Source organism: Larimichthys crocea, chromosome II (genome assembly GCF_000972845.2).
Source record: "Larimichthys crocea isolate SSNF chromosome II, L_crocea_2.0, whole genome shotgun sequence".
In the NCBI taxonomy this organism is placed as follows: domain Eukaryota; kingdom Metazoa; phylum Chordata; class Actinopteri; family Sciaenidae; genus Larimichthys; species Larimichthys crocea.
The window spans coordinates 5,295,712-5,310,124 of NC_040012.1; the positions used below are offsets into that span (position 1 = coordinate 5,295,712).

The window sequence follows — 14,413 nt, forward strand, 5'->3', positions numbered from 1 at the left end:
GACAAAATGTCACACTAACATGTGATGATGTGAATCATATTTGTAAAGTGGAAACTTTCTCCCCATCTTTCCCATGTGACCTGAATGCAGCATTAGTGTTACAGGCTGTGACTCCTGTTGAACGATCGAGTGTGATATTACATAGATTAATAATTATATTAGGGCCCGAGCACCTAATTGAGCCCTATTGAATTTCGTATGTTTACTATTTTTTTCGCTTTTATATTCATTTTTCCCCTTCAGTTTCCATAATGTAAATCGCATTTTCGAAGGCCCATATCCCCCCGAAAACTCGTGAAATTAAAATTTGCCCCCCCCATCAGGTGTAAAATTTTGTGTTTTGGGGACCCGCACATGGACGTGTGCCTTGACAGCGCCGCCTAAGTGTGCATTTTGGAGGTGCCCCTCACCACGGTTTCGCCCACGTGTACGAAACTCGGTGGGAGCATGTAACATGCGCAGACGCACAAAAAGTCTCTTGGTGCCCGGGGCTCCAGTGAACCGTACAGCGTCCAATTTTTTTCCAAATTTTGACTTTTTGGGTTTTGGGCTCATTTCCAGGGGTCGCATTTGAACTAACTCCTCCTGGGATTTTATCCGATGTGCTTGAAACTTGGCGGTGTGTTCTCAAGGCCTCGACAATGAAAGTTATCAATCCAACTTTTCATCAGAGGGCGTGGCCGCAACTTTTTCTGAGTGATTTTTCGGAGGGAAAAAATGAGACTCCATTTACCTTTGGGCTGATTTCGGGCAAAAGTGTGCCGGCTATCATATATTTGTCAGAGTTGTCGGAACTTGGTTTACAGTTTTACAAACTTTTTCTACAAAAAAGTCTCTTGAGCATAAGCTACAATTAACCGGAAGAGAGATATTTAGAATGAATTCACAATTTTTCGGTGATCGGCCTATGTAGAAGAGGTCAGTTTTGAACGAACTCCCCTATGGTTTTATTCATTCACTTCACATTTGGTGGTGTGTTCACATAGACTTCCTGAGTAAAAGTATCAAAATGATGAATTTTGGGGAAACTGTGTGGACATTTCCACGTGCGCACATTTCCACGTGCGCATATCTGCGAGGGCCCGACCATCGCTGCTTGCAGCTTTATTTATTATTATTTTATTATTATATTTTGCTTTGTATTTTCTCCTACCTTCTACTGTTTGTGCTTATATTGTTAAAACTATAGAAAAAGTAATGACGTTGGTTTTGAAATACCCTAATAAAAAACATTAATGGGAGAAGTATAGATAACAAACTAACATTTGATTGCAGTTATGCGGTACTTTGTTTTATACATTTTTACTCCCATTTGAAAAAAAGAAGCGATTCTGATTTTATTTTGAAAATCCAGTGTAGCGCAAGGCGGAAGCCTTGGAATTCGATGTGCTCTTTTCTGATTGGACGTCACCCTTACGTTCTCTGCAGCCAATGAACGAGCAGCTCGTTGTATTTAAGCGCGCTGTCACGGCGGTTCTGCTGTATCTGAAACAAACCGAGAGTTGAAGGGTCTGGACGCGAAAAGGAACGGTTAAAGTTGAGCCAGGCCAGACCCGCTCCTCCAGGGCCGGATTCAGTTCCCGTCGGCCGAGTCCACAGACATCTGAGGAAGGCAACTACGGTGAGCGTGTCGGCGCCGGAGCTCCGGTGTACCTGGCGCGGGTGCTGGAGTATCTGACCGCGAGATCCTGGAGCTGGCCGGTAACGTGCCCGCGACAACCAGAAGACCCGCATCATCCCCGCCACCTGCAGCTCGCCGTCCGCAACGACGAGGAGCTCAACCAAACTGCTGGGTGGAGTGACCATCGCTCAGGGCGGCGTGCTGCCCAACATCCAGGCGGTGCTGCTGCCAAGAAGACCGAGAAGGTGGCCAAAGAGTGAAGACCCGGACCTGACGAAACAAAGGCTCTTTCTAGCAGCCACAACCCCGCGTAGAGAGCCAGATCCTGCGTCTGAATGAGTCATGTACAAATTAATACAGTGGCAAACTGCTATTTAAAAAAGTTAAGCAATACTACTCAACAATATTGTTTGTTAGAAAAATACCTCACACCCTCCCAATAATCTTTCCTACATTTCTATGATAAGTCACTTACTGTTCATCCAGCTCTGACATTCACACCACTCCTGATCTCAGAGCCAGGAATTTTGGGCCCCTATGACATAAAAATCAAATTGGACCCCTCTGTGCAGCTGTTGGACCTAAACAGCACAACAGTCTGCAGAGAGCTGCCCTTTGAAGTAAACGACGGGAGCCTGCTCCTTGTTGGGAGCCGATTTAGAGATCCGTTTTTTTCCCACTTCGGTGCCTCACTGTCTCCTCTCCCCGACACTCTCCCTCCTGTTCTCCCACACTTGACCAATCACGTTTAACATTTAAAACAGCAGTATAATATAATCAGCAATAATAAATTAATAAAACCAAAGTGGTTTGGGAGCCAAAATTCCCATCACCAGAAACTAGGTTCTGCTAGAACCTGGCACCAATGCTTTAATGTTTTATTGTGCACTGTCCCTGTCTTGAAATAAACGTATTGTTTCATGGTTTTGTAATGTGGGTACGGTTCAGCTATTGTTACGGGCACTGCAAATACACTTTTTAATATTGCACATACTTTGTATGTTTGACGGTGGTAACTTCTTGTTTAACTCTTTGTACCATGTGAATCATTAACATGTAGTATTGAGATGGACTTCAGGGACCATGATCGTGTCTCAGGACTTGCCGCTCTTAGTTCATGTCTGTGGCTCTTAAAAGAGCCGTTGTGTTTGTTTGTTGTGTCCCGGGTCTCGGTCAGTCTACGCCTCTCCCGCGGATGCGTCGTGCCAGCTGGATGTCTTTGGGCATGATGGTGACCCTCTTGGCGTGGATGGCGCACAGGTGTGTTCCTCAGAACAGTCCGACCAGGTAAGCCTCGCTGGCCTCCTGCAGAGCCATGACCGCGGAGCTCTGGAAGCGCAGGTGGTCTTGAAGTCCGAGCGATCTCCCTGGCGAGGCGCTGGAAGGGCAGCTTGCGGATAGCAGCTCGGTGGACTCTGGTGCGCGGCGGATCTCTCGCCGAGCCACGGTACCGGGCCTGTAGCGGTGAGGCTTCTTCACGCCGCGTGGCGGGGGCGCTCTTACGGGCAGCTTTGGTCGCCAGCTGCTTCCTGGGCGCCTTTCCTCCGGTGGACTTACGGGCGGTCTGCTTGGTCCTGGCCATGGTCGCTCCTCCGAGTCCCGGTCAATGAATGCGGTTCAACCCGCGAACTGCCGCTTATGAAGGAGCCGCCGGAGGACGCCGGCGCTGATTGGTCCAGGCGGAGGAGCACGCGCGTTGTAGCTCGTCACCTATTGGAGGAGAAAATTCAAAATAACCGCTCTTTCACAGCGGAAGTTACCTACCAAAATAAGAGCACGTTTTAAATACTAACTTTAGATCTTCCTAATATTTAGGATCTCTAATTAATAAACGTTATTAAACTTCTTTTATACAATTCACATTCATTATAACTGATCTCTTTCTTCCTTAACTTGGTGTTTATTCAGAAATCGAAATACTTTATAATCCCCGGGGGAATTATTTTTGTTACAATATGTTTAAGTTAAACAAGTAATCATCAATTACAAATAAAATAATATATATTATATATATTACAAGATCAAGTCAAGATCACTGTTATTTTGTTCTTTATTGATGAACTGTTTAATCTTTTTAATTTCTCATTTAAGGAACTTCTACGGAAGCCCTACTGGTCATACATCATACATTTTCTGTATTTTCATTTCATTTTGTTTTTGGATCTCTCAGCATAACGAAACTTTTGGAAATGAAATTTCCAAATTTGAAATAAAATGTATAATGCATGGCTGCCTCCTTAACTTACATGTACAGTATACAGTATGTAAATTGTAAATCAAACGTGTACTATTTCATAACAAAACACAATATGAAGGCAACATGAGATGTTAAGCTTTGTGAAAAGTAAGATGCACAGAATATAAATATCACATTTTTATTAGTATAGCCGAACAGAAGTTCTCTCTTACTTTCATTCTTTATGATCATTTTATCACTTAAAATTATCACTTTATGATGCGAGACTGAAGAAATAAAAGTAAACCTATATTCTTCTTATTAATAAAGAAAGATACAGATTTCATGAGTAACCTGGGATGGAAAGCCTGGAGGCCCGTACCTCCTTTAAATGACATAACATGCATGTAAAAGTACGGAAGCTCTAAACGGTCACATTTTTATCTGAGTTAATTTCATGCGCGTTCTCAAAATAGAGTTCAAATTAATCAGATTTGCTCGGCTCAGATTTATCACGCCGTCCCCAGGAATTAATGTATGACCACTTAGGGCTTCCATTTAGAAGTTAGTTTAATCTTCTACAGGGGGAAACATTTATCTAGGGTCATGTTGTGCAGAATTAAAGTTTTATTTTCCTGATACTCCTAGTCTAAACGTTCACTTGGACTCTTGTCACATTCAGGAAAGAGCCGAGTACTTCTTCCACCACTAGTATACAGACAGTCTTTATTTGAAACAAACTTGTTTCAGTAGTTGGTCTGTTGAACAGAACATTTAATAGTAAACTCAGTAAGAGATCTTGCTGGATTCAGCCACCCAGCGGTAAATTAACCAAACATACTTTAGGAGTCTGAATCTTCTTCCCACAGGACACAAACTGCATGAACAGGAGTGAGAGCTCTTAGTTTATCTGTGTGTGGCTCTTAAAAGAGCCTTTGTGTCGCAGGTCGGCAGCGGGTTTACTTGGAGCTGGTGTACTTGGTCACGGCCTTGGTGCCCTCGGACACGGCGTGCTTGGCCAGCTCCCCGGGCAGCAGCAGGCGGACGGCGGTCTGGATCTCCCTGGACGTGATGGTGGAGCGCTTGTTGTAGTGAGTCAGCTTGGAGGACTCACCGGCGATGCGCTCGAAGATGTGCCTACGAAGGAGTTCATGATCAGCATGGCCTTGGAGGGATCCCGGTGTCCGGGTGAACCTGCTTCAGCACCTTATACACGTAGATGGCGTAGCTCCCCTCCTGGTCTCTTCCTCTTCTTTGCCGGTCTTGGTGGCCTTGGACACGGCTTTCTTCGAGCCTTTCTTGGGGTTTGGCGGTTCTGGCATCTTTACTCGGGATGAGTTAGACGGTAAGTCCTACGCGCTGGACCGGCTCCTTTTGTATGCGCCGTATGTAAATTAGACTGTGCTGTTGCTCACAGGGATTTGCCAAGACGTTGTGTTTGAGACTGAGCATGCGCCTTCATGAAATAACAGATTTTTCAAATGTGGGACTTGAAACTGAAGAAAACATCGATAGGTAATATATATATATAGATATATATATATATATATATATATATAATATATATTATATATATATCATATATTATATAATATATATATATATATATATATAAAAAATAACACCATACCTATATAAACATAAAAACATAATAATAAGTTTAATTTATAAAGCACTTTACATTTGAATGAAATCTCAAAGTGCTAATGTGTAACACACATTTAATTTAATGTTTCCTGCACATATTAAAATGTGCTGTGTGTAAGATTAGAGGCCTTTATTTTCAGAATAAGGCAGATATTGTATATTTATAACTATGTTTTCATGCATCTATAATAACCTTAAAATAACAGTCTTTGTCTTTTTGTTACTTTAAAAATTTCGTATACCACAACAGAAACTAAATACTGACTCTAAACAGAGTCCGTAAAGTGTTTGTTTCTTCTTTACACTAGCAAAGTGAGGGTGATGTGAGGAGATTGCAATGCAGCGATTAGTCCACTAGATACTGAACTAAAAATTCTACACACTGGACCTTTAAACTCAATTTGAGCCTCTAGCTTGAAAAACATGACGAGAGGAATTAATGAAGGATTAATAAGACATGAAGCTTGGAGAATATTATATATTACATATTTAAATATGTAATCATGTATAAATAAACTTCTATAAAGATATTTAAATATGTAATCATGTATAAATAAACTTCTATAAAGAGACAAACAAACAAAAAACACACAGTGGCTCCTCAACAGTGCCTAAATCTTTATTTTTCAGTAAGCTACATTTTTTTTCTCCAAATTAGACAGTTTTACATCATGACACAGAGTAACTTAAATTATCTATAGCTGACATGTACGCTTGATTCCAGTCTCAATGGAAGAATAGACCCCCCCCAAAAACAAACAACAAAAAAAAAAGAAGCCCTCTTGAACGCAACCTCCATTCCACATCTGTTAAAGGTGTCGTTAGGCAAAATTATCTGTCCAAACCCCAACAACGCGATGGAGTCATCGATTGTCCACAGCTGTTAGCGTAGCATGGTGAGAGTGTTAATGAAGTTAAACCACAGTGAGTTGATAAAGAGATCGAGTCTTGTTCCAGTCAGTTGGTGTGCATTCGTTATTATATCTTTGAAAATAAAATAAAAAAAAGGAACACAAGGAGAACGAGGATGGGGGCCGTTCAATTTTTACGACAAGATGCAACCCTCGAGGAAAACAAACAAACGAACAATGGCACTGTCAAAAATCAGGGCGAACAAACAGGAAGGAGGCGACTGAGAGCTGAGGCGTCCGACAGGCTGATATGAGGTGTGACGCTCCGTGTAGAAGTCCATGAGAAAAGGAGGCGCTCCTCCTTTTTGCGTTAATGCCGGCGATACAGGAGAAGGCGTGCAGAACTTTGCGGCCGTCTTCGCCGCCGAAAATGAGAGATCCCTTCGGGGGGGGAAAAAAAAAAAGTGGTACCATCCAGTCGCACTTCAGAGTCACCGTATCGCTGTCGGGTTTCTGGGTGGTACATTTTATTTTATTCCACACATGCACACATTCACAGTTCAGGGATGCCCAAAGTTTGTAATCAGCGTCTGTGTTCATGTCTCAAAAAGTTCTGGAGGTCAAAACATGCCTCGACCTCGACGGCGACGGATCGACCGCAAAAGTTACAACGCACGGGAACCGCTCCTACAGTCAGTGGTGTCACATTGTGAGAAGTCTTTGATGGACTTTCAGTAACAAGAAAATCACATCTTAAAATAAAACACGAAAACTTTAAAAAAGAAGAAGAAAAGAAACAAAAAAAAGCCCGAGATGGCAAGCGCTCAGCTATGTACAGGTTAAACTGCCCAGTCGAGACAAAAGAACAACAGTTGTATAATGGCACAGTTATTGGTTTTCTTTGCCACATCAAAAATGCAGTCCACATGTGATCAAATGGTTTTAAACAGACACCTCAATCTGCGCATGTTAATGTACTTTATGTGCCAGAAAACTCTGAAACACACGTACAAATAAAACAACAAATAAACTGAACTGTCATTCCAGTTGAGCCGAAGCTTTTCTCCCACACTCCCCCCAAAAACAAAAACAAAAAAAAAGAAAGAAAAGTATTTGTACATTTATTTCTCAGGAGAGGAAGTCATGAAAGCTGAAGAACATGGACAAGAAACCTTTAACAGATAAATCAGAAGGAAAATAAGGGTTAAAGACAACAACACTGAGCAGATTTCAACAATTTTTGGCTGAGTTTAGTCTCGTCGACACTCGGGTGGGAGAACTTTTACCTCACAACGACAGACACAACATTTCACTTTATTTCCCCAAACAAACAAAAAAGCGTCTTAAAGAAACAGTGGCGCCAAAATCTTGCCCGATAATCTCCCACCACGAGTGCCGTGTGCTGTACAAGCTTCGCTGTGCTCCGGCTTTGATATCGTCCATCGGAGTCACGCGTCAGATCGCCTCAAAGCGCGGCGTGTATGAAGACAAAACCTGCACGTGTCCATCGGGCATCGCTCTTTTTAAAGCTGGAGGCTCGAGGAGGTGCAGCTTATATCGAAAAAGGCAAGGTCACACCGACACCAGCGTGCCGATACGTTGCAGCAATACAGAGAGAAGTCCTGCCCGATTTTCTGCCTCTTGGCTTTCAGTTGGATTTTGTCAAAGAGGTTTTTCTTTTATCGGTTTGTAAAACGAGTTTCGGTGGTTTTCTGTCCATAAAAGAAACAAATCCTGAACACCATAAAAGTGTTTCCGAAAAAATAAAAGGAGACTCAATCAACACAAACTAGAGGAGAGAGAATCCCAACACTGATTAAACATCAACGCAATTTAGATAGCCAACGCGTTTCAATCAAGACAAACTCAAAATTTACTAGCACTCAACAACTACATCTCCCATAAGTCTCAGCCATAAATACACTATCAAAGTTCACGATTAGGGATGGGAATCGAACCTTTTTAGTACCAACCGAACTGTGTCGTATCAAAAACTGCCAAAACTTACAAGACAAATCAACCCTACATCTAGCTGTTGTATGGCAACAGAATTAGAGTTTTGTCTTGTATTAAGACGGAGTTAGACGTGAAGTTCGACACCACTCCTGTGCACAGCTGGATGTGGTTAGCTTAGCATAAAGACTGGGAACTGGTAGAAACCGCTGGCCTGGCTCCGCCCAAAGATAGATATTTACCAGCGCCTCTAAAGCTAAACAACAAACATGTATCTTGTCATTAGTTAATGTAACATAAACAATTTGTGATTTTAGAGTTATGTGGTGGAACTATTTCTTGGTGAACAGCCAGGTGCAGCTTCACAAAGACGTCAGTATATCAAAAGAAAAACACCAATTATCATTTTGATTTTTTGTGTTTTAAGCAGACAAGATACGAGCTCATGTGTTGGTCGATGGGTTTTTTAAAATGTGACAGCACTAGGCTAACGGTTCCCCCTTAACTACTCCTTCAGTGTTCACCCAGTCCAGTAAAATATTCTCATGTATCCGTGAACATGGACAGAAAAACTAATTACGTTTCAGCACAACCGATGAAAGAAACCCTCGATGACGAAATACATCATCGCGCCGAGGTTTTTCTCAAAGAGGCAGAACTTCAGCTCTCTATTGTCCTATTACTAATATTATTTAACATTACATATTGTCTAGTCATGCTGTCCACCTCATGTGGACACAATGCAGTTTGATTATATACTGTTGAGTTGCATATGTATGAACATGTCATAATCATCACGGTATATATCGAGTATTAGTGTCACGGTCTACACGAGGCTACTTTCCCCCCTGAAATTATTACATTAATACTCTTTACTGTAGCTTTTAAGTTACATCTATTCATTTTCTTGGTATTATAACAGTAATATTTAAAGACGTCAAAAAATACCTTGCATCAGTGGCTGCTGCTGTTGCACAGTGATGACTAAAAATCAGCCATGTAGTGCTTTTTTGTTTTTGTTTTTGCTAAACAGCGTCAGCTTTTAAACTTTGCTGCAAAAATAAGAAAAAAGCAAAACTATCTGGAAAAATAAACATTTCCAGTTTAACAGTAAAATAAAATCGAAGCCAGAGCTTTTAAAGAGGATGTCGGTGGACACGCAGCTTTGTGAGGTTCGTTAATAAGATGCTTGTCAGTACCACAGGCTTTTTTTTTTCCCCAATTAGTGCACAGTGAGGAAGAGAGGGGGCGGGGTTTAAGGACGCACCTGTACACACCCAGGTGCAACCAACCAACCACACAGGTATGGAAAATGGAATGAAAGACAACAAAAACAAACAAAAATTTACAATCAGACACGCTGCAGAGTGGAGCAGAATTCAAACTCCGCACACCCCAAAAAAATAAAATAAAATAAAAATAATAATTAAAAAAAAAAAGTTAAAGAAATATTTCCAAAAGCACGACATTAAGTTTTTTTGTTTGTTTTTTTTATATCCTACATCCAGCTCGATAGCAACATTAATAGTTCAACAAGATCAATATATTTTTTTATAATCATTTTAAGGTACCTCTTATATTTTTCTGAGTATTTACAACTGTACAAGCAAAGCACACACTTCAAAGTGCACAAATTTAATACAGTATTGACTAGTTTTGCATTTTACAAGGTTTATATTTTTCCCCCAAAAAAAAACAAAAAAGAAAAAAACCTGAAAACTATTAAACAAGAAACAAAAACAATCAAAATGATTATTTTTCGTACAGTTAAAAAAAAAAAAAAGAAAAAACAAAAAGGGATAAAGAAAGAAAAACGCTGCTAGATTTGAACTCGCTCCGTCTCTCCGGTAAGACTTGTGACGTCCGGTACGACTAAATATTTTCCACGTGTCACGCTTCGTTAACTTTTCGGGGATATTTTTCTTTTTTTCTGAAAAGAAATAAACTATGCTTGTCTTGTATAAAAGTTAAGGCAAAGTCATTTTTCAAGTTTAAATAAAATTCAAGTTTCTCAAACACTGGATGGAATTTTTTTTTTTTTTTTTTTTTTACATTTTGCGTATACGTAGAGACCTCGATGCATCTTTTTTTTCTTCTTCTCCCTAAAATAATAAAAAAAAGAAAAGAAACAATATTTCTCATGGAATAAACAGCATTGGTTTATAAATACGTGGATATGGTGCATTTTCTCTTTTACCATTTCCACCAATGAGAAAAAAAATAATAATCAGACCCATCCAAGTGCATCTCAGTCCTTCAAAAAAATATTTTCTTTAACAAACTCAAGATTTAGCGTCCAAATCAAAAGCAGCTATGAGCAGGAGTACAGGCTTTTGTTTAGTTTTTTTTGTTAAATGAAGCTTTCCCTTCTCCAGATCCGGTTTTCTCTTAGTGGGATTACGCAGAATGCTTCTTGTTGCAGGAAGACATTGGCGAGACATGCGAGGTCCCACGTGGTGTAGGTTTGTGTATGGTACAGAGGGGTTCATTTAATATAAAGGTGTGTTTTGTATCTGAGGTGACAAAAAAAGATTAACCCGAGCATACGGCCGATGATGAGCAGGGAGGGAAACTCAAAGTCTGTTCGGTCCCAGAAAACAAACTTTTGACGGTTTTATCCAACAAAACTCGGCGACACAAGTCGCTTACATCTTTTAGAATACAGTAAAACATCCAAGACTCGGCTGGTTATCTGCCAAAGTGGCTGCTACAGTAGACAGAGCTCCCAACCCGAGAGCTCAAATAAACAAAAGTCTGATCAACAGGTTTCCTCCCTGCGTCTAAATTCTCGGTACTTCAATCTGACGAAGGATTCATGTCGCAAAATGCCGCTCGATTATGTCTCATTACACCTGAATTTGTGTGGGCGCTAATCCGTGTCAGGATGTTTTTTTTGACTCTGTGCTTTACATCGAACTCCTGTCAGGTGTAATTTATCCCTAAAAACATGATAATGAAGCAGAAAGACGTGCCGTGTGCTCTGGTCAATCTTTTTCTTCATTTTCTTTTTTCTTTTTAGAAGAAACCAATGAGGGAGCATGCCTACAAAAAACAACGTGAGGAAAGATGAACGTCTTCACCCTGAGGATCGATTTTACACGACAGTTTCAGACTCTCCTGATCGCGATCCTGCTGTAAACCTGCCCGTTAACGCTTTGTTAAATTTTTTTTAAAAGGATGTTTGGTTCAACATTGTTCACGTGCGCTCCCGACGGGACTCCCAACCAAATCTCTTCCACACTCCAACGTGGCGAACTACATTCCCGAAAAACACGGAAAAAAACAAAACAAACAAACCTTACTCGTCTTTCAACCTTCATCGGTTTAGTTTTAGTAAAATATTCTGTACAACAATCGTCTCACTTTCCATACTCGTATACAAGCACTAGTTCAATCAAAATCCTCCTGATGCGAGAACAAGAGGCCAAAATCCAAACCACCGCACGCCTACGCAAGAGCACCACCTCCTTCAGAACTAAACAAAAATTAATATCCACGACGAGCCATCGAAAATATAACAAGCCGGACGACTGTGAACGTCCATCCTTCACTACAGTGTGTTCAACAAAAACAAGAAGCTTCGGCGGTGGCGTCTACAGAGATGATGATGATGTTTGCAGGGTGGAAAACTTGTACTGAATTTGCATTTTTTTCCCTTTTTTTTTTGCTTCAGGTTTGCCCTCTTGAGTTTCACGAAAACACTAACAGTGCAAATAAAGTTGTGTAGATTTAAAATCTATTTTTTTTTTCTACATACAGTATCAGGTGAGCCCGCAGCGAGAGATTCCAGGGTTTGACGTCTAGCACCATAATCTAGAAGAACGAACAAGAAAACGTACCACTGATTGACCGGTTTGAACGAGAAAACACCGTCTCTGTACCCAAACTACACGCTCAACTCTGAACTCTGTGCATTTTCGTCCCCTGAGGAGTTTTCTCAGCAGATATTCAGAACAAATGCACCTCCTCCTTATGACAGTCTGTTGACCTCTCACGGTGGTAAACCGACGTGGGTTTTCCCGAGCATCTTGAGTGGTAGCTAGTGTTAATTTCCTCACAGTCATAATCTCGGCTCACCAGTGTTTTCCCCAACTCCGGCATTTTATACCGTCAAGACTGGATTCGTCAGCCCGTCAGCTCCATCGCCGTGCTTCTTCCTGCGATATCATGTGCCTGCTGATTATTATTCCACAGTTTTTTTTTTTAAGGACATGAGAAGAGAGGACAGCAAAAATACAATGCCAAGAAAACGGACTCATTAAACGAGAAACTCCAACACCATAACCCAAATTATTTGGCCGACGTCAGGCGACCTCGATGCCGAATTTGTCTCTGTGCAAAGTTTTGGTGTCCCCCGCGTGCCCTTCTTTGTCTGATGCTGGCACTGATCTCACATCAGCCGGTAGACACAAGCTATGCGATATATAGCCAGCAAAAAGTAAAAACAAACAAACAAACAACAAAACAGCAGAGGGAGGTGATCAGAGGAAGGAGGAGGTGGAGGAGACGCCCAGCGACGCTTACCAGCAGTAACTTTAACAACAGTCGACAAACAAAGCTGAAAAGTAATCTAGTGTAAATAAATCTGCAAAACCAAAAGATCTCTGGAGTCTTGCTGCGATGAGATTTCGATGCCTTGCATATGGATGTGAATGTTTTGTTTTTTTTAAACACATATCTGATGACCCATAATTAAGCTACATAAAGTTGCACAACGGTGCCACTCAACATGCAAACAAACCCTTTCCCATCATCCACTGGGGGGTGGGTGGGGTTGGTTTCCAACAATGCCCCTTTGCTGCTTCACACACAAGACTTAATTTTTGTTTTTTTTAAATCCCACAAGGCCATTTTTGGACAGAATGAATAAATTTCAGTGTTGTCTGCGTCGACGTACGGGCCGACACTACTACGTAATGCAAAAGGAGAAAAAAAGTGAATATTAAAACAAAAAAGTAAAAATAAATAGAATAAAACGAATGAAACGGTGCTCTACATGCACAGTAAAGTGCTTTTTGTCTGCAAGCCCTGATCCAGAAAAGAAGGCGTCCTCTATGCTTGTTTGTGACTGGTGATTCTGGGATATAAGTATTGAGTAGCCCTGACTTATATTTCCTTTTATTTAATTTTTTTTTTTAAACGCTTCTGTGGAGCGTAGTGGGGCGAGGCTGGAGGACACAGGGAGAGGAGGAGGGCAGGGAGCGTCGCCCTACTGCGGGGACTTGGGCGGGGTGTGGTGGGGATCTTTGCTGGGGTTTTTCCCTGGGTGTGGGGGGGGCGGGGAGGCCCACCGCCCGGCCGGCCTTCGGCCGTCCCTCGGGGGTCTGCCCGGGGTGGCCGAGCCGGGTTTGGAGGAGGAAGAGGAGGAGGAGGAGGGGTATGTCTCTCTGGCCTTGGCCTCCCCTGCCGGGATGGAGGCGTCAGGGCACTTCCTCTCCTCGCCCGCAGGGGCAGCGCAGGCTGGCTTGGCTTCCTTGGGGGTCGGTGGTTGCTGTAATGTCGGGGCGTCCTTCACCCGCTGGCAGATCTCAGCGTAGGAGGGTTTCCTCAGCTCCTGGAAGGAAAACGACGACGACAACAGAGTCATGAAATATTCTGCACAACGCTCGCCTGTTCCTGCAGCACATATGTTTCTATTGACCGTTTCTACTATGTTTAAGTACTCGTAAGTACTTTCGTCTTGACACACTGTCCTTCCCTCATCCACAACTCCCTCTGTTCATGTTGTAGCCCACCTGGAAACTTTTTCATGCTTTGAATTTGGTCCAGTGTTGAGGGAGAGCGCTGCAACCTGCAGCCAAGTAACAGACTACAATGTAATACTTAAGGGCCTTGTGTTGGATTTGTGCCAGTCAGCACGTTGCTCACGGCGTACAACTAAAAGTTTTCGTGCTTGGGAACTTTCAACCTGACAACAGGATGTTCATCTAACCCATGTTAGGCGTGTTTCATTTGCTGCATCTTATATTTCACCTTATCTCACAAATCCACACCCATGTTTGTATTCTCAGTCTCTATCAACATGTTTCATCAGCTGCAGGTTTTAGCACTTTCAGCAGCACTAAAGCAGAAAACTTTCCTCCAGGAGCCTCAGGTCGAAGATAAGACAAACTTTCTTTGCAGCTTCTGCAAATAAATCTTTCAGACTGATATTTTTGTTCGTGC

General features: G+C 41.9%; 3 protein-coding genes across 6 annotated transcripts in view; all 3 read right to left on the reverse strand.

Moving 5' to 3' along the window:
* Window positions 1-3,214, reverse strand: part of LOC104935539 (uncharacterized) — a 10,849-nt gene extending 7,635 nt beyond the window's left edge. Inside the window, 2 exon segments of the mRNA XM_027291617.1 lie at window positions 3,036-3,104; window positions 3,106-3,214. Coding sequence (XP_027147418.1) covers window positions 3,036-3,104; window positions 3,106-3,203 — 167 coding nt within the window. The 5' untranslated portion in view covers window positions 3,204-3,214.
* Window positions 3,215-4,713: 1,499 nt separating this feature from the next.
* Window positions 4,714-5,119, reverse strand: LOC104935535 (histone H2B 3). Its single transcript, XM_010751387.3, is given in 4 exon segments — window positions 4,714-4,932; window positions 4,935-4,970; window positions 4,973-5,029; window positions 5,032-5,119. Coding segments are annotated over 4 exon segments (357 nt in total). The 3' UTR covers window positions 4,714-4,756.
* Window positions 5,120-6,042: 923 nt separating this feature from the next.
* The window catches only part of LOC104935536 (La ribonucleoprotein 4B), a 39,071-nt gene continuing 30,700 nt past the window's right edge, over window positions 6,043-14,413 (reverse strand). For all 4 annotated transcript variants that reach the window (XM_027287460.1, XM_027287459.1, XM_027287451.1 and 1 more), the window contains exon 17: window positions 6,043-13,802. In XM_027287460.1, coding sequence (XP_027143261.1) covers window positions 13,458-13,802 — 345 coding nt within the window. In that variant the 3' untranslated portion in view covers window positions 6,043-13,457. The remainder of the gene's footprint in view (window positions 13,803-14,413) is intronic.